Raw genomic sequence first — 27,830 nt, 5'->3', positions numbered from 1 at the left:
ACTCTTGACTAGGCCTTAATCCATGGGTCAAAGGATACTAGCATGACACATCCTAGGGTGTTTTACAAGTATTCTAACAAGCAAAGTCTTAAGAATAAAAAGCATCTACTAGGGCCTATATACACTTGTCAAGCTTCCCAAGTAGACGGTTTCGCAAAATTTTCTAACATGCAACTACATGCCATGATGCAACTAATATAAACATCCTAATGCATATGATTCTACCAACTAATATGACATTTAATCTAAATGTAATCCTAAGTTCACATTGTTATACCGCATCAATCAAAATAAAGCCACATAGTCATTAACATAAAGAGGAAAAAGGAGATTGGAAAGATCATACCATGCGGTCTTCAATATCCTCATGTCTCGGATGTGGCGTAGTCAATCAATGTGAAAAAGGATGAACAAACACAATATATACAAAACAATATATACAAGTCTACACTACAAAGGAAATGAACTTGTTTTTGGATTTTTAAATTTTTCAAATTTTTATGGTTTTTGATTTTATGAAATTAAAGGACATATTTTTGTATTTTTCGAAATTTTTAAATTTTTATGCATTTTTGGAATATAAATTCCCATCCCCACTTTATTTTGGACATTGTCCTCAATGTACATGTAGGAGTAGGAATAAAAAGGAAAGTACATGTTTTTGAATTTTTTGATTTTATGGAAATTAAAGTGCAAATGCAATGATATGATATGAATGAATGCATGCTCTAACTAAATGCAATTCTATATGACATATATAACAAATGAGTGCAATCTAAACTATACTATATGATGCATGATTCTATTAAGCTATGGTCACTTATGATCAAACCTCCCCAAACCGATTTAAACACTATTTCTAGTGTAGAAATGAATAGGTTTGGCCATTAGTGACAATGCATGAATTCTAGTCTACATGCAATTATCTATATGAATTATATTACAATGCAACTATACTATGAACTAACTAATATAAATGCAATATGAAATATAATACAAATGCAAGCTAAATGTATATGTATATAACTAAATGCAAGTGTAAATGTAATGCAAAGTGAAAGGAAAGGATATCTTACAAATGGTGGTTTGAGGTAGGACTCCACCAAACTATGTTCAAATTGTAAAGGTTCTTGTCCATAGAGCTCAAGGCTCTTAGTAGAAGATCAAAAGCTTGTGAACAAGCTCCAAATAAGCATAAGTATGGGTTGCTCCATTTGAACACGAAATTTGGCCAAGGAATTTTGTCATATATCCTTTCTTTCACCTTGTCCTTGGCACTAGAGCTTTCCCGATGCTTCAAACCAATTAGCCCATGATTCTTGTCATCATAAGGTAAGAAGTATGGTTCATGGTTGCCCGGAGACTTCCACTCACTACCCTCTCTTTCACTTTTGGTGATGATGATAGCATTTTGATTATTCAATCCTTCCGAGGTGGAAGGAGAATTGTCATGGCTTTGATGATGGAGTTCCTTAGAAGTTGGCATTGTGGATGCCAAATTTCCACAAGTAGCCTCACGTGCAATTTTCTCTTTGAGCTTTTCCACCAAGTAGCTTTTGTATGATGCTTTGACCTTTTGAAGAAGGTCCACCATATCCTCTTCAACAATCATTGGCTCCATGGTAGGTGTCAAGTAGTCTTCATGGGATATAAGGAAAGGACATTCACCTTCATGATAGGATATCTCAAAGGTCTCAAGGATAGGCTCCTCAAGCAAGGTGATATCACAAGTCCATCCCTTAAGCTCATCATCATCGTCGCTATCTCCATAAGAATCATAAATGGGGGCTTCACTCCTCTTCACCAACTCATTCTCCAACACCTCAACATCTACTTCAAATGACACACCCTCATACTCACAAAGGCTAAGAGTATTTGGCTTACTCAACCTCATGTCTTCATCATCAAATACCACACTTTCATACTCACAAGAGCTCAAGGAGGTTGGCTCTTCCCACTTCTCATCAAAGGTAACTCCTTCAAACTCACATTCATGGTCAATGTCCAAGGAGTGGTGAAGGATGGTTTCTTGGGATTCTTTCACTTGGGCAATTTGAATCTCCAACTCCTCACATTGGGCAACAATGCCTTGAAAAACATTGTCCCTCTTTTGGCTCTCCTCTAGCATTTGTTTTATGAAGTTTTGTTGATCTCCCATCATTTGGAGAATCACATTTTCAATGGGTTCATCTTTTTGTTGTGGGTAGGTGTGAAAGGGGTTGTATTGTGGCAATTGAAGTTCATTGTGAAATGGGTATTGGGTGGGGTGATTATGGTGGGAAAAGTTGGGGTAGTAGATAGGATTTTCATTGTACGAATAATAAGGTAGGTTTGTGTTGACTTGCTCCTCAAACTCCCCATACCCATAGTCATACTCAAAAGATCCACCACATACTCCATGTACCAAGTCTTGGGTTATCATAGCTAAGACAAGGAAACAACTACAAGCATGGAAACTACACAAAAAATGGTAAGAACAATCCTTGAGGAACAAGTTCCTCAAGGTGAAAGCACAATTAAAATAGACAAACAAGTAAGAACTTAATCACATAGCACCATCCCCGGCAACGGCGCCATTTTGATATGGAACGAGGTCGTCACTCATCCAATCAAACACATTTATTATACTCAACAAACTACTAGTTAGCGGTAAGTCGAGGTCGATCCATGGGACGGTGTGCTTTGGGTTCTAAGTCTATCTATCTCAATTTATGCTAGTGTCACAATTTTGTTTGGGTTTGTAGTTGTGTCTATACTAATGCAAGCAATATAGTAAAACAAGAAATAAAAAAAGGATGTAAACAATTGATTAAGAGTGCTAGGATATCATGGGGTCATAGGGGATTCATGGTGTTGAACATACAAACATGTTTACAAAGTTGCAAGCAATTAATGTTGTGGAGAAACCGAGTTGGGTTATATCTTACGGTTCTTAGGAAGGGTTGGGTCCCGGAGCCGAATCGATTAGATTGTACAACACCTACAAGTCGACTTACTTTCCCCCTAATCAACTTTTATGCATGGTCTAACAAGACTCGAGTTGGTTTATATCTTACAAGTCAAGTTGAGTAGATAAGAGATGGTAAAAATGCAAGGATTCATAGGCTTAGCATTTCATCAAACATAACATATGCATAAAGTTGACATCACAACAAGCAAGCAATTTAATCATGTGAACATATTAGATTAAGCATGAATCAATCCCATGTTGGTTTCCCCTAATTACCCATTAATCCTAGCTAGAGAAACTACTCACTCATTATCATGGGAAACATGTCATTAATGGTGTCAATCATCATAACAAGTATAAACATGATAATGGAATGAAGAAATGAACAATAAAGAGTAAAAGGGTAAAAGAATTATACCAACTTTAGATGATCCAAATAATAAAGCAAAGAATAATAGAAGAAACTTGATTGATTGATGGAAGGTTGTCAATCTCCCAATAATAACCCAATAATCTTCAATTACCCAATAATAAACTTGAATGATAAACTTGAACAATAATTAAGGAGAGATTAATGTGTAATTTGTGGAAATATTAAAGAGTAATCTATTCTAATCTACTCCTAATATAATCTAAAGAAGGATTTTTCTACTCTAAAACAACATAAAGAGATCCCCTTTGATTATTTACAAATGGGGTATTTATAGTGGAAATTAGGGAGGATGCATTAGGGTTAACTAAGGGCTAAACTAGTAATTACACTTTTTTAAGTTGGGCAAGGAGACTCCGGGATCTCTTGAAGGAAGGGCTTCTTTCTTTTTAGCTTGGAGAAGACGAAACTATGCTGTGAAGAAATCCGTGCGTACTGGGGTCGGGACGGCCGGATCCTGGTCAAGGAATCCGAGCGGATCCTTGGGCAAGACGCTCGGATTGGCGAGGGGGAATCCGGGCGGATTGTAGGGAATCCGGGCGGATTCTCCTCCAGTGAAATTTCTTGTTTTTCCCAGCTAGAAGACGGGCGGATTGGGGACAATCCGGGCGGATTAGGGGAAGACGGGTGGATTGGGGACAATCCGGGCGGATTAGGGGAAGACGGGCGGATTCCTGCGAAGACGGGCGGATTCCTGAACAGCTTCTTTGTTTGACCTCGGATTGTAAAACGGACGTTATTTTCTCATCCGGACTCCTATTGGAGTGATTCAAAAGCCTAGATCGCTTGTTTTTTCGACGCCGTTCCATCTAACATATTTTCAGAGCCAAAGGAGCAACTATTGGTTTGCGTTCCGAGCCATTTTCTTCATGAAGGGCCTTCCCTCTCGTCATTCTTACTTTTAACCCTTTGGTCCTTCTACATACACTTTATTCCTACATCTTTGGTCATCATTCTTGCCTCCTCTTCATACTAGTCCATATAATATCATCAATAAGCTTCCAAATATGCACGAAAGACGGGAATTTCCGCCTTATTATCTCCTTTTCTACAAAACATATGAAATGCGATAGAAAAGCAAATAGGAAGGTTTTGACGGATAAAATGGCCATAAAATGTTATAATAGTATGCAAAATAGGCTCAGTTAGGGGACTACATGTGCGCTAATTATGGTCACATCACCAAGTATCACATCCGCCTCACCCATGTCTTTCATGGCAAAACTTGATGACAAAAAGGCCTTAGTAAGGTCCACTTGATTTTGGTCGGTACCAAAAATCAACATGTCATCAACATATAGACAAATAATGACTCCATTACCGTTGTCATCAAATTTGCTATACACACATTTATCCGACTGATTTAGTCTATACCCATTAGATAAAACAACCTCATCAAACTTGTGATGCCATTGTTTAGGAGCTTGTTTAAGTCCATACAATGATTTAATTAATTTACAAACCTTATGCTCATTACATAATAAATCCTTCCGGTTGTTTCATATACACCTCCTCTTTAAGCTCACCATTCAAGAACGCCGTCTTGACATCCATTTGATGGATCACTAGATTATTAGTTGCAGCAAGTGCAATCAACAACCTAATAGTAGTAATGCGAGCTACGGGAGCATAGGTATCGAAATAATCAATCCCTTCCTTTTGTCTAAAGCCTTGGATAACCAATCTAGCTTTAAACTTGTCGATAGAACCATCAACTTTCATCTTCTTTTTGAAGATCCACTTGTAACCCAATGGTTTACAACCACGAGGTAAATCCGCAAGCACCCAAGTGTTATTGCCCATTATAGAATCCATCTCATCATTCACCGCCTCTTTCCAAAAGGAAGAGTCATGAGACTTCATCGCCTCATCAAATGTTTTAGGGTCCTCATCAATGTGAAAACAATATGGATAATCGTTTTCACATCCATCCCTTGAACCTTCAACAAAATAGGTATGAAAATCGGTACCAAAGGATTTAGCAATCCTTTTTCTCTTACTCCTATGAATTTCAGGTGTTGCTTCTTGAGCTGTGACATTGTCACTTCCCTCAATAGCTCCACTAGAACTAGGTACTAGATCCCTTGGCTTTGGTATTGATGAGAAACGACTCTCATCAAATATCGCATCCCTTGACTCAATTACGGTGTGAACCGAAACAGAATCATTAGGTTCAATTACATAGAACCTATAAGCCTTTGAATGCGCAGCATATCCAATGAATATGCACTCGATGCCCCTTTCCCCCAAGGTTTTAATCTTGGGATCGGGCAGTCTTACAACAGCCCGACAACCCCAAACTCGAAGATAATTCAAGTTTGGTTTATTTTGTACCAAAGTTCACATGGAGTGTCTTTATTCCTTTTGTTAGGAATCCTATTTAATAAATAGCAAGCCGTCAACATGGCTTCACCCCAAAATCCGTCACTCAAACCCGAGTAAGACAACATGGAATTAACCATTTCTTTTAGGACTCTATTTTTCCTTTCCGCTACACCATTTAATTATGGTGTATAGGGAGGAGTTACTTCATGAATGATACCACTTGACTCAAAATACAATGGGTCATAATATTTACCACCTCTATCGGAACGCAACCTTTTAATCAAAACCGATTGTTGCAATTCCACTTCATTTTTAAAGACCTTAAACTTATCAATTGCCTCATCTTTAGTGTGAAGTAAATATATGTAACAAAACCGACTAAAATCATCAATAAAAGTCACATCATTTTTTTTACCACCTAAAGACGGATAATTGCGAAAATCACATAAATCACTATGTATAAGTTCAAGCACATGTGAGATTCTAGACACATTTCCAAATGCTTGCCTTGTGATTTTTGTCAACATAACAAGTAGTACACTTATTAATGTTCATGTTAAATGATGGTATTAAACCATCTTTAGACATAGTTTCCAATCTTTTATAATGTACATGTCCTAATCTCACATGCCAAAGATATGAAGTATCATTCATAGATGAGGCAATAAATATGGAACTTTCATTTGGAACAACATTCAACATAAACATGCCATTACAATAATAACCAAATCCAATAAATACACCATGTTTAGATAAAACATACTTATTAGATTCATACACTTGTTTATAACCAAGTTTACTTAAACAACTACCGGATACAGGGTTCTTTCTAATTCCGGGTACATGTAATATATTATTTAATTTTACAATATTTCCGGAACTAAATTCCAACACTACCATGCCACGGCCAACAATAGGAGCGGAAGAATCGTTGCCCATATATAGAACAGATCCATCCTTCACTAGTTCATAATCCTTGAACCAATGTCGATCCTTGCAAACATGATTGGTTGCACCCGAGTCTATCCACCATGCCACTACATCATCCTGCACATAAAATGCCTCAGAAATTGATGGTACATAATTCACAACCGAATTAAAACCAATGTCTAAAATCTGACCTTGATTAGTGGGTGGACCTTGGTCATTAGACCATTGTCCTCCTTGGCTAGTACTTGCACCTTTTTTCTTTTTGTGCTTTCCAACCTTGCAATTTGCTTTCAAATGTCCGGTCTTTCCACAAATCCAACAAGCACCTTTTGGTGTCTTGTTAGACTCGTCATTGGTGTTGACAAAGGGGTGTTTTTTCCCCTTAAATTTTTTCTTGAAACCCTCTCCCTTTTCCATCATATTGATGGAAGAGGATCCCATAACATCATTACCTTTACCCTTGCCACTATCTTGCACCCTAAGAGATTCCTCTATGCGCAAATGGCTACCGAGTTGAACAAGAGTCAACTCTTCCTTTTTATGTTTAAGAATATGTTTAAAATCCTTCCATGAAGGAGGCAACTTGTCTATGATACTAGACACCGAGATAGATTCATTCATCTCCATTTTATGCTGTGCAAATTGTCCCAAAATACGGAGCAATTCATTGTATAGTTCCATTACCGGTCTAGAATCAACCATTTTATAATTCATGAAATTTCCAACAAGAAACTTCTTACTAGAAGCATCCTCATCAATATATTTAGACTCAAGTTGATCCCATAAATCTTTAGCGGACTCAACATTTTGATAAATGTCAAAAAGAGAGTCGGACATACCATTCAATATGTGACCACGACAAATGTAGTCATCATTCTCCCACTTGCTTCTTTTTCGTTGAATTTCCGCAAGAGTTTCATCCCCCACAATTTCCGGCATAGGAGTACTCAACACATACACAACCTTCAAAGCAGTGAGAAGGAAGTGCATCTTCTTTTGCCAACGACGGAAATCAACATCCTCGAATTTCTCCAACTTTCCAAACTTGGTAGTCATGTCCTTGATTGAATCCATTTCCAAATGCAGAAAATACTCTAAGAATGTTGTAGTTTTTGTATTAAAAAGATTACAAGTATGTAAATAATACAAACAAAGGCACTAAAACAGAAATGAATACAATATAAGACGGTTTATTACACCCAATCGAATCGTGTTGAACACACTTTCCTTAGAGTATTTCGACCCTATAGCCTTTGGGTATCACGAAATCTCTGTAGGATAAGACGATTCCTTTGTCTTAAGGCAAAGAGCAAAGAACAAAGAACAATAGAGAGTTTTGTAAGTTTGCTTTGTTTCGTAAAAACTGAGAAATGCAATGAGAATATATTAGATAATCATTAACTTCTCATTATATATACACACATCATATATGTGTAATATATTCTCCAAAAGTCAAAGGATAAGTACGTTGGTTTGTTACCAACCAACATGTTGGTTTGTTACCAACCAATCAAAAGTAAATGCAACTGTCAAATAATAGACAATCACACGTGAAAAAAGAAAAGTCACACAGCCCCTGTCGGGGACATGCAAACCCGATCGGGGACGTGACCAATTTCCACGAGTCTCAAATTTTGCTTCTTAATTTTCGTTAAGTATATGAAATACTTTAATCCCGAGTATATAACCCCAATAGGGGACATAATATACTACGACCACACATTAAGTAGTGTCCCTTATCCATTTTAACCATGAACTCGATAATCCGATTATATGAGCGTACTCTCCGTACTCTCCTACTCACATTATATCGATTTCGAGCTCAAACCAATTTCTACTCGAAAACCCGAACGCACTTAAATGCACTTGTGATCAATATCACTAACATCCCGGCTAAGAGTCCCCTGTATGTTCCTTTTTACTTGTGACTTCTAATAATCATTGACTTATGCATGTATCTTCTTTCTTATTGATAATTGGTTACTTTAAGACTTAATCATGTTATGATCATGCAAAATTATTGTGGTTCTCATTTGGCCCCAAGTGTGACGATTTACATTGTGTGATGACTTGACACTCCTTATTACCCTTTCGGACCATTGGTTATGGTTAGGTGCCATGTTTCCGGATTGGGCTAGTTATCCTTCCGCCTCTTCGGATCGTGGGTCACGGTTAGGTGACAAAGTTCCGATTTGGGGTTCCTCGACTTTTCGGTCACGGTTAGGTGTACCATGTTTCGAGTCTTGGATGCGGATGGGTCACCGCATGTTGAATCGGGTGTCGTCCATCCCGAGAGTCTGGCCAGGTTTAGACTAGGACTGTATTATGATCGTCGTCCTACCAGGAGGTTGGAGTTTAGGATGTAGTCTTGTGTGAGGTATCCCGGACATGCTTTAAAGGTAGCCTCTGATTCGGATACTCCGTCTATACTTGTATTTGTCTTACATTTGAGTCAAGTCAATATGTGATCGTTTGACCTAATGATTCCTCTCTCACATGTGTATATTCGTTCTTATTTCACTATGCCTACTAATCATGATATTCCGGCTACCGTAAGTGTTTATCTTCTACTTGCTTCTTTAATTAAGTTCTTGATTACTTGTATTTTGACATATTGTGGCTGGGAGAACACTGAGTTACTCCCCACTGACTGTGGCTTTCATATTTATTATGAATGACAGGTTGGTGATGAAGCTTAAGTGGGGAAGACCGTGTGAGCTAGCGAGTTCTTACCTTGGACCTTATTTAGTTATCACTTTATTAGACTCACCTACTTTTAAACTCGTTTTCATTCGTGGGATATCTTTTCCCCAATAAATAGACTTGTGTTGTAAACTTAAATCTAGCTAACTATACTTATTTATCGTTGTTGGTGATACCTCGCGTAGGACTTCAATAGAAGCCTCAAAAAGTTTTAAAAATCCCGTATTTTCCGCTGCATTTTACTACCTATTCAAATTGCCTCAACGAGGGGTGTCACAATAATCTATTCTAATCTACTTCTAATCTAATCTAAGGAAAGTTGATTTAATCTAAGAAAGCTTGATGGTTTGATTTTTACAAATGGAGTATATATAGTTGTACATCATTAGGTTAAGCAAGGGTAGATTAGTAAATAACAATGCTAAGTGTTGAGTTGAGGAAGTGCTCCTCTCCAAGGAGATGAGCATCTCCGTTTTGGTGGTCTCCAAGGAATATGCTCGGATCACATAGCAAGGAAAAGCTCTCTGTGAAGCAATACGCTTGTCCCGAGCTGAAAACGAGCATCCTGAGCCTCAACCGGAGCGGGTTGAATTTGTTCCGAGCGGGTTGAGCTATATCATGCCTTACTTGATCTCGGATTGTAAAACGGACGTCATTTTCTCATCCGAACTCCTATTGGAGTGATTCAAAAGCCTATACCGCTTGATTTTTTGACGGCGTTTCATCTAGCATACTTTTAGAGCCAAAGGAAAAACTCTCGGTTTGGTTCCGAGCAATTTATTCTTGCATTGACTTCCTTCTCGTCATCCTTGCTTTTTAGTCTATGATCCTTCTATATACTCTTTATTCCTATATCCTTGGTCATCATTCTTACCTCCTATTCATACTAGTTCATCCAATATCGTCAAAAAGCTTCTAAATATGCACGGGAGATGGGAATTTCCGCCTAATTACATTCTTTCCTACAAAACATACGAAATGCACTAGGAAAGCTAAATAGAAGGCATTTGACGGATAAAATGGCAATGGATTGTTATAATAGTATGCAAAATAGGCTCAATTAGGGGACTAAATGTGCGCAATTATGAGTCACATCAAATATCCCCAAACCGAACCTTTACTCGTCCCGAGTAAAGAGGTGACAAAAACTAGGACCCTTATTCAAACTAACCTACTAATATAGCCGATGTGAGATAATTAGCGGGTCTCACTCCGCCCCTTCAACTCACAACAAGACAACCATGATGTAGGATACCTTCTTGTAAGGCAAGGTGGGGCTTGCCAAAATGGCGATACATTCAAGCATTAAAGCACACAAAATAAGTAATGGATGCATCTACAAAAATGAATAGCCACTTTCCTCATCTAAGTGGCGGAAATTATCTAAAGGGGAAATAATATAAGGGTACACATTCCACCATAGATATGATTTATTCATACTACTAAGCCTAGGAGGATGCTAATAAATCACCTCCAAGTTGTGTTAAGCTAGGGTACCTTTGTCCTCTATCGTTAAATGCTTTCGTCAAGAGTAGACTCCCTATGGTGTTAGAAACACTAGAGGATCGCGGAATTCCCCTTATTGCCTAGACAAGAAGAAGGGTCGTTCCCTCTCTACCATACACAAAAGTGGATACAATGGAAAAGGGATCATTTGTATTTGAGTTTGATATGGGAGCTTACTTTTGTTGTTGTTTTCCCCCCCAATTTCTTGTGGCATTTGACATTTGAGAACACTTTCTTTGCCATTTCTTTGATGTTTGACATTTTCAACACTTGACAATTTCAACTTTTTCTTGCATTTTCTTTTGAACATTTTCAAAGCTACCCCATTTGTAGGGAGGGTGCTTATATTTGAAGCATATGAGTTTTTATTTTTTTTACTCCTCTTTTCTTTTTCTCCCCTCACCCTTTAAACCGTGTAGGTTAGAGTCAAAATGGGGGAGATCTCTTCTTCCCTTATTTCGGCCAAACCAACCGAAATATAAGAAGAATTATCTTCTTAATTTCGGTTTATGCACCTACCAAAAATAATGAGATTAAATCTTCTTATTTTGGTAGTTTACAAAATGTATACAATTAGTGTATTATTTATAAATCGTCATTTATATTATTCCGTATTAATAAATCTACACACAACAGCTTGCAGTCGATTTATTAATACCTGTCTATAATAATTTATTATGACAATCTCGTATAATATATACTTTAATTATAAATATCGCATATTTACAATTAGCTAATTAAATATAACCGATTACATTTAATTACGAATTAACATCTTAATTCGTCCAAGATCACATTATATACATTAATTAAATATAACATATTATATTCAATTTACGAATTGACAGTTAATTCGTCTCAGCTAATATTATTTAATTAGATTAAATAATCGTCTCATCAACACATTGACTAACTGTTTAGTCAATTACATGAACTAACCTTTTAGTCATATAAGGCATCAATGTGATTACATTTCCATAATCACATCTCTCAAACACATCCTTTAGGTGTAACTTTTAGGGACCAGTTGATCACCGCCATCAATATGATAATAACGTCAAACTTTTTAGCAAGCCAACCGTTATTAGGTAATCATTAATCAACAGATAAAATACGAAGTATACCCTTGTGAACCTATAAGAGATTTATAAATGTTATCACACTAATTTGTGGAGGACACAGGCTCCAACATTTCAACTATTCCAGAAGCCTTGTGCATTGAGAAAAGAAGTTGAATTAGTTGACAATGGGAATGAAGATAACAAGGAAGAGGTGTCAAAAGGAGAGTCAGAGGAAAACAAAGTTGAAACAGTTAAAAATTGAAATGAACACAAAAAGGAAGAGATGTCAAAAGGGGTGTCTGAAGAAAACAAAGTTGAATAAGTTGAAAAAGGGAATGAAGATAACAAGGAAGATGTGTCGGAAGGGGAGTTTGAGGAAAACAAAGTTGAAACAGTTGAAAATGGGAATGAAGACAACAAGGAAGAGGTGTCAGAAGGGAGTGTGACAAAAACAAAATGTCTGATGATGACAAGGATGTACGAAATGATTCGAACCATCTTTATGTTGATAGTGACGGGGAGAATGAGCAAGAAGTCAATACGGATAATCTTATAAATACCCTTGTATGTAGCATGTTATCTAAAGATTATAGTGAAGAACTTAAGGCAACCAATCCCAACCCAAGCTTAGATATTAGTATTGAACTTGATTTACTAAGAGGAGACACTGACCCATGTACAGAGCCATCTGTGTTTCAGTACTGTATTACTGACTACTTCTACTACACTAAGGGAAAAGGCACTTTTCTTGCTAGGTATATTTTATTCTACTCATTATGTTTCTTTTATTTAATCATTCTGTACATTTCGTTTGGGTATTATGTGCATTATTAATAAACATAATGTACATATGTATAATTAACTGACTTGTTTTGTGTAACGTCTGAACCAGTGAAAAGCTCTTTGAGTTTAAGAATGTCGTGGGTACCCGATATCTTTTTGCATCTCTAAAACCACCTCAGTATATATCGGATGCTGTGGTTGATTGATGGTCAGCTTACTTGAATTTCAATGAACTTGAAAGAAAATCATCAGCACCACGTCGATTCTTTGATTCAACCCTCGTATTTGTAAGTAAAATTTTATTTCATTCTATATTACAATAATTTTATGTTATACAAGTGTATATTAATAGAAGAATATTATGTTCTGTGTTTGCAGCTAGCATTTCAAGGGCAAAGGAAAGAATTCAAATTTGAAAGACAATTGGAAGTATTCAAGAGGCATCTTAGAAATGAGTTAGATCATGCTGGGATTATTGATATGACAAAAGTTGATATGGTTAGCTCAAACAATATATATATAGTCAATACATAGTGTTATCTGCTGCTAATTACTCTCGTAACAAATTTTATGTCTGTTGTGTCTTCTAATCTTTTCTTATATAAAACAGTTTTTTTTTCCAATAATATCCGACAAGCATTTTTACCTGTTCGTATTCAATATGGAGAAGAACAAGTTTGTCATTCTTGATAATCAACAACATGATGAAACCCCAAAAACTCGTTATGGAAACAAACCTTGGAATATGGTAATTATTCAGTTGCCTTTCATTGGTTATTTTTTCTTTTACAATGTCATATTTTTTGCACGGTCTCTCTAGACAGTTTGATCTGAATTTTTCCATGCAGCGTAATGCTTTGGCAGAATATTTCAATGACATTGGTGATTTGAAGGAAAGAGTAAGAACAATGGAGCCTGCTGTATTGAAAATGCCTTGGAGAAACCATCAAAATGTTGTTGACTGTGGTATTTACACAATGAAACACATGGAAACGTACAAGGGGGGTCAGTATTGGACTTGTGGGTTGACAAAAAACAACGTAAGTTTCTAAACAATTTATCTCCCATAATTGTAGATGTACTTTTGGTTTAATTAAATGATCTTTCTTAAATTATTAAAAGCACATTCTTGTTTATAAGTTACCTATCCTCAAGATATTCTAACTTTTGTAGATGGATGGACTTCGAACATTGAGAATCAAATATCTTTACACTTTGGTTTCATCCAAGTGCAACATTGTTTGTGATGACGTTTTAACAAAGGTGAAGCAGTATCAAGAGAAGCCCTTCCCAAAGAAACTGGATTCGTCTGATGAAGAATTCTACAAGGATAAATGTGGTGATGAGACTGTTGGGGATGAGGAGATAGGAGAGGAGGTAGATGGAAAGAAAGAGAAGAGTACTGATGATATTGGTGTCCGTGACAACAATGAGACTGTTAGGGTTAAGAAAAGACCAGTGGAGGTAGGTTGTACAGAAGGGAATACACCAGATGATAATGATGTTTGTGAGAACAATGATAGCATGACAGATGTGAGTAATACAAACGACATAGTTAGGATAAAAGACAAAAGTACAAATGAGCATAATGTCTATCTTAACGATGAGGACAAAAATACAAAGGATATAACTGGTATGGACGAGATGAGTACAAATTACAATGATGTGCTTGACAGTGCTGACACTACCAAGAGCAAAGTCATCAACAATCAAAATGTTCATGAACATGAAACAAGTCAACCAAAGTCTCTGAGCATCCTTACAAATCGTAATTTACTAAGCACAGATACATGCATTATTACTCCTCTTACTGACTTTCAGAATTGTATTGCTGATTATGTGTCGTATAGTAGAGGAAAACATACCGATTTAGCCAGGTACATATATATTACTACTAATGTACAATATTTAAATTTAAAATGTTCTGTATCCTGTTTTCAGTTAACACTGGTAGTTCTGAACCAGGGAAATTCTTGTGCTTGTGGATGACATTTCTCTTCGGCGTATTGAAATGGTAACGCTACGAGAATCTAAGTATTTAACGAGTGACGTGATCGATTGTTGGGCAAAACTTTTGAATGCCAAGGAATCTAGAAGAAACTCTTCAGAGCCATATCAATTTTTTTTTCACCACAGCTGTGTGTGTAAGTCAAATATTTAAATAAACTTATTTCAACAGGTAAATTTTGTAATGTTGTTTCCCTTGATTAACATCAGAAACTTTACTTGTCTTGCATACAGATGATGCTTCAAGGAGAACTGGACACTGTTGAAAATTTTATGGTGATTAAGGATATAATGACAGAAGAGTTTACCCAATTCTCGGTTAACCCAGATAGAATTGATTTGGTTAGAATCGACAATATACACTCTTTCTGCATGTTATATTTAATTTGCTTGTTGCCTAATTAAATCTTTTAAAATCTACAGTTCTTGTTCCCAGTTATATATAAAAGGCATTACCATTTACTAGTCATTGACAGCAACAAGTATAAGTTCATCATCATTGATAATGTGCATCGTGACGGAAAACCAGAGGAATTTTTCCACGACAGACCACTGTCTTTTGTAAGATTTTATGCTCTCTTTTGCTTAACAAAGACTACATGTGTTCCTTTTCATTATTATGAATGTACAATGACTTTACATAGAGTGTACCTTCCCCAACAATATGGTCTGTCTTAATTTTCTTATTTTTGTGATATTGTAGCTCATAATTATTAGTGTCCTAATGTTTTTTTCCCCTTCTCCGCCCGCGTAATGTTCTAGCAAAATACTTGAAAGACATCGGTGTTTTAAAGGTAAAAGTTGATCGCATCAAAAAACTGCAGCCTATTCTTGCAAAGATGAAGTGGAGGAACAACACTAACAAGACTGATTGTGGTGTTTACGTTATGAGACATATAGAGACATTTAAGGGCAATCTAAATTGGGCCTGTGGGCTTAAAAAAGGCAATGTGAGTTTCAGAAGTAATACAATTATTATTAATACATAATTCAATACACATTTGTACATGTTCTAACCCCTTGTTTTTTTTACTTTCCTAGGATGCTCCCCTACTAATTCTGCGGAAGAAATACATTTCGTATATGATTTCAATAGAAGGCAATGCATGTTTTGATGATGTACTAAAGAAGGCAATGGATTTCCGTTCAAACCCACTGTCATGGGATGAATACGACGATGAAGATGAGGAAGATGCTGAATTCAAGCCGTAAAAACTTTTTTAGTTTCGTTTGTGACATGTGTGTGAGTAATGTAACATATATTGAGGAAGCTACGACTCGAACAACCCGAAGTTTGAAAAAAATTTAATTCAAGAGAGTGTTATATTTCGGAAACAAATTTCAATAAAATTTATTATGTTCTTGCAAAACAACAATAATGTTTATTGTGCAAAAGGCTTTTGCGCCTTCAAATTATTGTACTCTGGGAAAACAATTCCAATCAAGTTGATGATGTCCCTGCAGAACAACAATAATGATCCTTTAATACAAATGTAATATACTTTGGCTATAAGAGTAATGTACTTTGGCAGTGAAATCGAATTGTACATACAAGCCTTTAAGAATGTTCCTTGCAGAACAACAATAATGATCCTTTAATATAAATGTAATATACTTTGGCTATAAGAGTAATGTACTTTGGCAGTAAAATCGAATTGTACATACAAGCCTTTAAGAATGTTCCTTGCAGAACAACAATAATGATCCTTTAATACAAATGTAACATACTTTGCCTATAAGAGTAATGTACTTTGGCAGTAAAATCGAATTGTATATACAAGCCTTTAAGAATGTTCTCGTAGTGTATATTATGGATTTCTATCCTTGAATCAAAAATTTGCATCTTCCACTTCGTTATTAGATTCATCTCCTTCATCGTCGTCCTCCACATCATCTGATTTATCTCCTTCATCGTCGTCATCTTCATGGTGGTATTTGGTGAATATGCAACAGAATGTAAATTAAATATTAGATTTTATAAGGAGAAAATGGCCAAAATGAACAACTAAATTGATATACATTTAATTTTAACCAAATGTACATTGCTGAAATTCTCATCTATGCCTTCAGAACAACCATAATGTTGATTGCACAAAGAGCTTATGTGCCTCCATATAAGAGTGATGATTTTCGAAGGTAAACACTATGTACTATACTTGTATAATTAATAATTATTTAGCATTAATGTAATATGTTTTAACAAGAAACCAAATTATACATACCTGACAGATGGTTTGTTTCTTTGCAAGTCCTAGAGTTGTGTCCTTGGCGGCCACATGTTTTGCAGTACCTCTTCTCTTTTGCTCTCTTCTTTAGGGCTTTCAACATTTGTTATTCAATTCTCTTGCCCTTGGTCCTACCCTTGTTTTTAGATTTTTTAGGAACATGAATCACCAACTTCTGAAGTATGTTGCAGCCCACATACTTTTCTATTTCTTTCATCTTGTCTTTCTTCTTTACTGGAACACTTCTGTTACTAATCATATCCAATCTAATATCTCTCAGTTTTTCAATCAAAAGCTTCATATCGTTATCATCACACTCACCTACGCTGACACAAGAATAAACCTCTTGCCACAGCTCAGTACTCAAAATTTTCCGGTCAGAAAACTTTTGAGAGACATCTATCAGTTTGCCATCTTTATCAAAGACAGGCTTACTCATTGCAGCTTTTGTCCATCTTTGCATTATGTACTATTCTGGTATTTTCTGAAAATCTTGGTTATGTAGAATCCAAAGGCAGTGCCTGCACAACAAGCCCATTATCTGAAATATAGAACAGGAATAAGTAATCTCCATGTTATCTGGTGAATATGCTACGTGCCATCACTTATTTGGCATCTGCAAGTCTGATAGAATATATATTTTTATCTCATCAATCTTGTCCACATCTTTAAAACGGCAATCAGACAAAGCTGCAACCAATTCTATTTTGGAAGTCTTTGAAAATGTTGTGCGAGTACATTTCAGAAGCATGAACTTCAAGGTTTGAGTTTGTTTTCCGTGGGATTTCAGAGTATTTGTTGTCACTGTTCAACTTGGACTGCTTGTGTCTTTGTGCTTCCAAAGCACTCTCACAGCACACCCAAAACTCAAAAAGGGTCAAATGAGGTGTGAGGATGTAACACCCCCATACTCCGAGTGCCTTACCAGGACCACTCAGGTATGAAGACATCACCATCTCGGTTGCCCGAGGTATGATAATCAAATAGACAAAACAGAAACAACATTTATTATAAGTAATTTAATGAATAAGTACAATCCTCGAAACCAAACTGAAAGTACAATACATTATTCCAAACTAACTGTTCTCAACTGAAATGTAAATAAATGCTAAACTACAAATGGAAGACTCTATCGTCATGTCGTGGCCATCCCGCTATCCCGATATCATCTCTATACCTGTTCAATATCTGCTCACCATCCCCGAATGGATCACCGCAGGTTTTACAAAACAACACCGGGGTCAGTACTAATCACACAATCAAAATAGATAACAACAATAAGACAAACAGACAGCTGAACTGCCACACACACACACACACACATCCAACCAACCGTCTCAATCACTGACTGTCCACTGGACCAGCCCTGCTAGTGGGGGACCGCAGCCGTTCCCACCTAAGCCCCGCTCATCGTACGAGCGATAACCCTGTCCATTAATGTGCACATCCCCTTTCGTGGCGGGTTCCACGAAGGGCGAAACTAGGGCGTGAAGCCACTCCCGCAAGTGACTCCACTCAGCCGAGAACGCATCTCGAGAACCATCAACAGCAATCACAACCACAAACACAATACAATCATCATATCAAACAACCAAATACAACACATCACCAATATCCCATTATGGGACTAATACTGAGTAGGAAATCCTACCTGGAAAGCACAACACGCAGACGGTATCTACAGCTGTCTCAAAACGCCTCTTCTATGAACTCTCCTCCTACCATACAACACATAGATACTACTATTCAATTACTATTCATAAAAACCCCCAATTCCTAAATTAGGGTTTCACTAATCTTAACAAAACATTATATAAATTACATTAAAAGCTTACCCTCGACGCAAGGAATCCAACGACACAAACTACGATGCAAACCGACCGTCGAACTCCGGAATTGTCAAGAACGCGATTAGGAAGAAGAACAAGTTGCTTTCTCTCTTAAACAGGTTTTAGGTTTTGTAAAAAGTGATTTAGAACAAAGACGAATTGGTTTAAATACCTTAATCGCGTAATTAACAAAACCCGAGAAAAACCCCGTAAAAGGACACTCGATCGAGTACCCAAGGTACTCGATCGAGTACCTACTCGATCGAGTGCCCCACTACTCGATCGAGTGCCCAACAGTCGAAACTATTTTATTCTCGCAACATACCCTTACTCGACAGAGTAAGGGCTACTCGATAGAGTACCCCCCCAAGACCATAAATACGGAGTATTACGGTCTTCCCTCCTTAAAAGGAACTTCGTCCCCGAAGTTCAAACCACTACTAAACAAAGGTACTCCCATAAGCTTCCCGACTCGAAGGTCAAAATAAACACAACGTAAAACATGCTACTAACCCAACTTATCCCGACAAACATACCGACACAACATATAAAAGGGGTGTAAAACTCTTAAAAACTCTCGCGATCATCTCCTACCCCCCTAAAAGAAACAAGGTTACGTCCCCGTAACCATACATACCTGATCAAAAAGGAAAGGGTAACGCTCTTTCATGATATCCTCCGCCTCCCATGTAGCTTCCTCAGTCTCATGGTTAGACCAAAGGATCTTAAGCAAAACTGTCTCACCACTCCTGGTCTTTCTAACTTTTCGGTCTAGGATCTGCTTAGGCACCTCAAGGTATGATAAAGACTCATCCAACTCTAAGCTCTCTGCCTCCAACACATGTGATGGGTCACTCACATACTTCCGCAGCTGCGATACATGAAACACATTATGCACTCTCTCCAAAGCAGCCAGTAAAGCCAAACGATAAGCCACTTCCCCAACTCGCTCTAAGATCTCATAAGGCCCTATAAACTTCTGACTTAGCTTGCCTTTCTTCCCAAATCTCATGACTCCACGCATAGGAGACACTTTCAGAAGAACCTTGTCCCCAACCTGAAACTCTATGTCCCGACGATGTAGATCTGCATAACTCTTCTGTCGATCCTGGGCTGCTCTCATCCGTTCCCTGATCATCTTAATCTGTTCCACCATCTCATGTACCATCTCTGGTCCTAAAACCACTTTGCCTCGACTATCGTCCCAACAGATCGGACTCCTACATCTCCTCCCATACAAAGCCTCAAACGGTGCCATACCAATACTGGTGTGATAGCTGTTGTTGTAAGAAAACTCTATTAAGTCCAACCTCTGCTCCCAGCTACCACCAAAATCCATCACACAAGCTCGCAACATATCCTCAAGAGTCTTGATTGTTCTCTCGTCACCCATCTGTCGCAGGATGAAATGCTGTACTCATCTTCAAAGCTGTTCCCAACGATTCCTGCAACTCCTTCCAAAACCTTGATATAAACCTCGCATCTCTGTCAGACACTATGTCCTTAGGGACTCCATGTAACTTAAGCACGTTCTTTCGATAGGCCATAGCCAATTGTGCCTTAGTCCATGTATCTTTCATTGGAACAAAGTGAGCGGACTTGGTCAACCGATCCACTATCACCCAAATCATATTGTTACCTTGTTGACTCTTAGGTAAACCCACAATGAAATCCATGGAAATGGATTCCCACTTCCACTCCGGCACCTCCAAAGACCGAACCTTACCTTGTGGTCTTCTCTGTTCCCCTTTAACTCTCTGGCATGTCAAACAACGGGACACAAACTCGGCGGTCTCTTTCTTCATCCCAGGCCACCAAAACGTTTTCTTCAAATCTTTGTAAAGCTTGTCTCCACCCGGATGAACCGAATATGGGTGCAATGCGCTCATTATGATTGTCTTTTTCAACTCCTCGTCATTAGGAACACACCACCTACCATCAAACCTCAAGCTACCATCTCATGAATGGAAAACCGGGACACCGTCCCTTTCTCTACTCCAGCTCTCCACTCCACTATCTTAGGATCCAAAGCCCGTTTACCTCGAATATCATCATAAAACTCCATGTGTCTTTGTCATATCACCCATAGCATCTCCTTTCCGCATCATATGAATCCCAAAGCTCGCTACCTCATCCCTCACCTCATCAAAGATAGAGCTGTACACAAGGAATGTACACTCTTTCTACTCAAAGCATCGGAACAACGTTGGCCTTTCCTTCATGGTAGATGATTTCCATGTCATAATCACCAATCAGCTCCATCCACCTCCTCTCTCTCATGTTCAACTCCTTCTGCGTGAAGATGTACTTGAGACTCTTGTGATCCAAAAATACCTTAAAGATTGCTCCATAAAGGTAGTGCCTCCAAATCTTGAGAGCAAACACCACTGCACCCAACTCCAGGTCATGAGTAGGGTAGTTCTCCTCATACGGCTTCAACTGCCTAGAAGCATAGGCAATTACTTTACCATTCTGCATCAACACACATCCCAACCCATTCTTCGAGGCATCTGTATAGACCTCGAAATTCTCGCTCCCTTCAGGCAATGCCAAGACAGAGTCGTGGTCAAACGCTCCTTTAATGTTTGGAACGCCGTCTCACAACTCTCATCCCAACGAACCTGTTCTCTTTCCTCATCAACGCTGTCATCGGTCTAGCTATCTTGGAGAAATCCTTCACAAACCGCCCGTAGTATCCAGCTAAACCCAAGAAACTCCTCACCTCAAGAACATTCTTCTGGTGCTTCCCACTTTGTCACTGCCTCAATCTTCGCCGGATCCACAGCTACCCCATCTTTAGAGATTACATGCCCCAGAAAAGCAACTTTCTCTAACCAGAACTCACACTTGGACAGCTTAGCATACAACTCATGATCTCTCAAAGTCTGCAACACGATCCTCAGATGCTCCTCATGCTCCTCCTTAGTCTTAGAGTAGACTAAGATGTCATCGATAAACACTACTACGAACTGATCCAAGAACTGTAAGAAGATCCTATTCATCAAATCCATAAACACTGCCGTCGCATTAGACAACCCAAATGGCATCACCACATACTCATAATGGCCGTACCTCGTGAAAGTCTGTCTTCGGTATGTCCACATCTCTAATCTTCACCTGATGGTACCCCGACCTCAAATCGATCTTAGAAAAGACCGTTGCACCACTCAACTGATCAAACAGGTCATCTATCCTTGGCAAAGGATACTTGTTCTTTATCGTCACACGGTTCAGCTCCCTGTAATCTATGCACAACCTCAAAGTTCCATCCTTCTTCTTCACGAACAAATCGGTGCTCCCCAAGGCGATACACTTGGTCTAATGTATCCCTTCTCTATCAAATCATCCAATTGCTTCCTAAGCTCCTCCATCTCCTTAGGACCCATACGGTACGGTGCCTTAGAGATTGGCCCCGTCCCCGGCTTCAACTCAACGGTGAAATCTATCTCCCTCTTCGGTGGCAACCCGGAATCTCCTCTCGGAAAGACATCTCGCAAACTCCCCACCACCGGTATCTCACCAATCGTCGGGCTCTCTATCCGGTCATCTCTCACATGGCACAAAATCGGAGGACATCCCTTCCTCGATACGACTTCAAAGTGACAAACCTGCAATCAACTTAACTTTGGGTTTGACTAGAAACCCACGATAAGACACACTTACACCCTTAGGACCTCTAAGGGACACTTTCTTTTGATGACAGTCTATCTTAGCCTTATACTTTCCTAACCAATCCATCCCAACTATCATCTCAAAACCATTAAAAGGAAACTCTAGCAAGTCTACAGGGAAATCGACTTGCCCAACTATCAAAGATACATCTCTAAATAACCTCCCACACGATACAGACTCACCTGAAGGTATGAAAACTTGCTCCCTAACAGACTCATATACTCTCAAACCCAACTGTTTTACATGACTCGAAGACACAAACGATTGAGAAGCCCCCGAATCAAACAAAACAAACGTAGGAATACCATTAACAAGGAATGTACCGGTGATAACGTGCGCATCCTCCTCAGCTGCCTTCTTGTCCATCATGAACAACTTGCCGCTGGTCTTCTGCCCACCTCCCTGGACAGTATTAGCTGATGCGGTCGGCTTAGTACCCGACCCTTGATTGTTGTTGTTGTTCATCGGTGTCTTCTGATAAGAATTACCGCCGTTGCGGTTGCCTCCACTCTGGTAGCTCGACCTCCCGGTTTGGCCATGATCCACCGGTCCATTTGCTCGCAAAGCTCGTGCAGTCTCTGAAAAGATCCCGGTGCGCTCGTGCACTCATGTCTCTTGTGGCCTACGCCACCACAACCAAAGCAGGTCACTCCCCAGCTGTTGCTCACACTCCCACGACCTCGCCCAAAGGAAGTTCTAGCACTAAACCCAGAACCAGAAGAAAATCCCTTAGATTGATTGTGGTTGCCTTTCTTGAAATTAGATTGGCCACCACCCTCACTCTCAGACTTCCTCTTCTCTCCACCTGACCTCTCCTGAGCCATCTCCACTAGCCTCTCAGCTCTCCCAGCCCTCTCATATGCTTCCTTCACATAGTAAGGACTCCCACGGGTAACTTATCCATAATTTTCGTGGTTAGCCCTCTCTCAAACCTCAAGGCCAGATTCTCCTCACTCAAACCCATGTCCTCGATATCTGGATTTCTCATTGAACCGCCCGTAGTACTCACCCACGAGACATCTCAGTAGTCATCTTAAACTTGTCGAACTCCTCTCTCAACTTACTCCTCACATGTTCTCGTACGAACTCCTTCCTCACACCCTACGAAACTCCTCCCAAGGTATAGCGGGTAACCTCCGGTTGGTATATATCTCCTTGGCACTCACTTTTACCGAATCCCACCATTTGCCACCGCCTCCCTCGGATAGAATGCGGCTGATCCACTCTCATCTCATCGGACAAATGAACTAAATCCAAAGATGTTCTCCATCTCCCTCGGCCAACTATCAAGATGGTTAGGCTCCTCAACTCCCTTGTACTCCTTCGGGTTAAACCTCGCAATATAGAGGCTGACTTTAGCATGGTCAACCTCCTTCTCCTTACTCTTATCCTTGTCCTTATTCACTCTCTTCAGAGTCTCTGTAAGAGCGTCCTGGTGTTCCAACATCTTAACGATGTCATCCGTAGTCATAAGCTCAGCTCTCGCGTACAAAGCATTTCTCTTTGGCGGCATCTTGAAGCTATTCATATATAAGAAAAGGGTAGACATGAACACACGCACTAAACTTCAAAACACGAAAACACGCTGCCCAGAACCTACTCGATCGAGTACCCAAACCCACTCGATCGAGTAACGGGCTACTCGATCGAGTGCCCCCATGTACTCGATCGAGTACCCAAACTCCAGAACCAAACAGACCTTCTGATCTCTAACCCACTCGATCGAGTATCTAGGCTACTCGATCGAGTGACCCCCTACTCGATCGAGTACCCCTAGTTACTCGATCGAGTGCCCCAAAACTCGATTCCGGACTCAAAATCGTTAAAAACCTACCCGATCGAGTCAGCCTCACTCGATCAAGTACCCCCAATACGTAAGAGCTACCCGCATATTACGTCGTATACTAACATGCTAACTTTATAAAATCACATGCTATCAGAATAAACATGCTACGCATTTATTATACTATCAACAAGATCAATTCATCATGCTATTAAAGCCACATTGTAAATCATTCAACATGTTATCATCTCACTAACATGTTCAACATATCATATCCTTTCACTTGCTCAACTTCCTATTTCAACACCAAACAATTATCACACTTCATCACTTTATTGCACACGTAAATCAAACATACAGATGACTCGACAAACACTTTCCCCATGTGACCGGTTCAAAGTTGTAGGGCGACCCCCGCGACTTTAGGACGTCTCCCAAGCCTTTGCACTAGCTCCTACAACTTTTACCCCGGGTTCATTTTAATTGACTCCCTATGTTCATTAAGTTCATTGGTTACGGGTTTCGGGATCGTCGCTCGATACCATTTGTAACACCCCCATACTCCGAGTGCCTTACCAGGACCACTCAGGTATGAAGACATCACCATCTCGGTTGCCCGAGGTATGATAATCAAATAGACAAAACAGAAACAACATTTATTATAAGTAATTTAATGAATAAGTACAATCCTCGAAACCAAACTGAAAGTACAATACATTATTCCAAACTAACTGTTCTCAATCGAAATGTAAATAAATGCTAAACTACAAAAAGACTCTATCGTCATGTCGTGGCCATCCCACTATCCCAAAGATCATCTCTATACTTGCTCAATATCTGCTCACCATCCCCGAATGGATCACCGCAGGTTTTACAAAACAACACCGGGGTCAGTACTAATCACACAATCAAAATAGATAACAACAATAAGACAAACAGACAGCTGAACTGCCACACACACACACACACATCCAACCAACCGTCTCAATCACCGATCGTCCACCCTTTGGACCAGCCACGCGTTGGGGGACCGCAGCCGTTCCCACCTAAGCCCCGCTCATCGTACGAGCGATAACCCTGTCTATTAATGTGCACATCCCCTTTCGTGGCGGGTTCCACGAAGGGCGAAACTAGGGCGTGAAGCCACTCCCGCAAGTGACTCCACTCAGCCGAGAACGCATCTCGAGAACCATCAACAGCAATCACAACCACAAACACAATACAATCATCATATCAAACAACCAAATACAACACATCACCAATATCCCATTATGGGACTAATACTGAGTAGGAAATCCTACCTGGAAAGCACAACACGCAGACGGTATCTACAGCTGTCTCAAAACGCCTCTTCTATGAACTCTCCTCCTACCATACAACACATAGTTACTACTATTCAATTACTATTCATAAAAACCCCCAATTCCTAAATTAGGGTTTCACTAATCTTAACAAAACATTATATAAATTACATTAAAAGCTTACCCTCGACGCAAGGAATCCAACGACACAAACTACGATGCAAACTGACCGTCTGAACTCCGGGAATTGTCAAGAACGCGATTAGGAAGAAGAACAAGTTGCTTTCTCTCTTAAACAGGTTTTAGGTTTTGTAAAAAGTGATTTAGAACAAAGACGAATTGGTTTAAATACCTTAATCGCGTAATTAACAAAACCCGAGAAAACTCCCCGTAAAAACCGGACACTCGATCGAGTACCCAAGGTACTCGATCGAGTACTTTCCCTACTCGATCGAGTGCCCCACTACTCGATCGAGTGCCCAACAGGTCAGAAACTATTTTATTCTGCAACATACCCTTACTCGACAGAGTAAGGGCTACTCGATAGAGTACCCCCAAGACCATAAATACGGAGTATTACAGAGGAACCTGTCAAAGAATCTGTTTTCACTCTCAGACCTAGAAGTAACCCTCATGAAGCCAGATATGGAAACATCTTTAAAATAGGCAGGGATCCACTGTTTCCTGATATTGTACAAATCTGAAAACCACTCGTGTTCTACAAGTTGATAATCAGTCATTATCTTCCCCCATTGTTCTTCGAATTCATCAGGCTCAAGTTGGTTGTTCCAAACACACCTATTGAGCCTAGTCTTAAAATCCTCATCTTAAAACAATTGATACTGACTTTTTCTCTTAGTTTCTTCATTATGTGCCACATGTACAGTCTGTGTGTTGACTCCTTAAACACTTTCGGGACTACCGACTTCATTGATTTGTCCTGATCAGTAATTATAATTCTCGGCTAGTACCCGCCCATTGCTTCCAAAAATGTCTTGAACAGCCATCTGTAACACTCAATACTTTCATCACCTATCAACTCAGCTCCAAAGGTTATGCACCTTTTGTGGTGATCAACTCCTGTGATAGGCACAAACAGCATATCGTACTTATTTGTTCTATATGTAGCATCTGCTAATAACACCTCACCGAACAGCATGTAGTTCTTTATGCAGATCGGATCTGCACAAAACACTTCAGCCAGGCACTTGTTTTCTTCTACTATAAAATCAAAGTAAAATGAACTGCATGTGTCTTTTTTCCCAATAAGATTCTCAACAAACATTTGCGCATCAAAATTACCAACGTAGGTTTTTATGTTCCTGACAAAGTTTTTGAAATCAACCTTAGTAGCACCAATGTTGTCGTAACCTCCACACAGCTCCTTCCAACCTCTATAGGCTTTCACACCACCTAGTTTTAGCACCTTTACCTTTGTGACAAATTGTTCTGTACCTCTGTCATTTTTTGGTTTCCTTTCAAGAATATTGTAGATGCTGGCGAAGCAAGTGGATGGTGATGGGTTTCATCGAATCTGGTAATAATGTAAGTTCCATTTTCTTGGTATTTGAACTGCACCAATGTACGACAGTCAATTCTTGTAATCGGCCTCACACGACTTATGTCTGTCACATCAGATTGTGCATCATTCTCAGTAGTCTCAGTATCAGTATCAGTATCAGTCCTCATCCTTTTCCTACTTTCCATTGCACCTTGCCTATTGCAGACAACATTCCTTAATGCAAAACTGTTTGGTAACTCATTGGCTTTAATCCCTTTTGTTGTTGCAAGTCTTGGCGTAGACCCACAGATTGTACAATATTCTTTGTAGAATAACTCTGCTGATTCTAGTGTTTCGAATACTTGTCCTACTTTAGGTTTCTTTTCCTCTGGACAGAATGGATTGTACTGGAGTGCATTTAATGTTTCAATTCTTGTTCTTGGAGTCTTAAAGCTTTTATTTGTAGAAGAAGACGTAGTTGCATCACTTGTACTCATTGTCTGCTTCAACAGTAGTTAAGTAAGTAAGTATATTGAATATTATTGCATCAATAATGCAGTAATCGAATTCTAATATTCTTTACAAAGATTGGTAATATATTTCGTACAAATAAAGGTTCATATATAATGTATTCCTGCCAATGTCCATTATCATGCCTTTAAAGGAACATTTATTTTACTGCTAATGTTCATAGGAAATATTGTTGTGCATTTTGATATAGAATATATAAAATGTATTGAATGCTAATGACAGTAAACAAACAAAGAGACATAATACTAATTCATTAATATTAGAAATATTTACAAAACCCATTCAAGACTTTC

General features: G+C 38.9%; 1 protein-coding gene across 1 annotated transcript; it reads right to left on the bottom strand.

Annotated features, from left to right (window-relative positions):
• Positions 1-17,382: 17,382 nt before the first annotated feature.
• On the bottom strand, positions 17,383-27,503 carry LOC141628286 (protein FAR1-RELATED SEQUENCE 5-like). The gene is made up of 4 exons (XM_074441447.1): positions 26,938-27,503; positions 26,477-26,827; positions 26,086-26,312; positions 17,383-17,441 (listed from the first exon to the last, which is right to left on the bottom strand). The coding sequence occupies exons 1-4, from the start codon at positions 27,501-27,503 to the stop codon at positions 17,383-17,385; spliced, it is 1,203 nt and encodes a 400-aa protein (XP_074297548.1).
• Positions 27,504-27,830: the final 327 nt, after the last annotated feature.

Source organism: Silene latifolia, chromosome Y, assembly GCF_048544455.1.
Source record: "Silene latifolia isolate original U9 population chromosome Y, ASM4854445v1, whole genome shotgun sequence".
NCBI lineage: Eukaryota > Viridiplantae > Streptophyta > Magnoliopsida > Caryophyllales > Caryophyllaceae > Silene > Silene latifolia.
The sequence above is the reverse complement of the archived record's forward strand: the minus strand, read 5'-3'. Positions and strand labels throughout refer to the sequence as shown.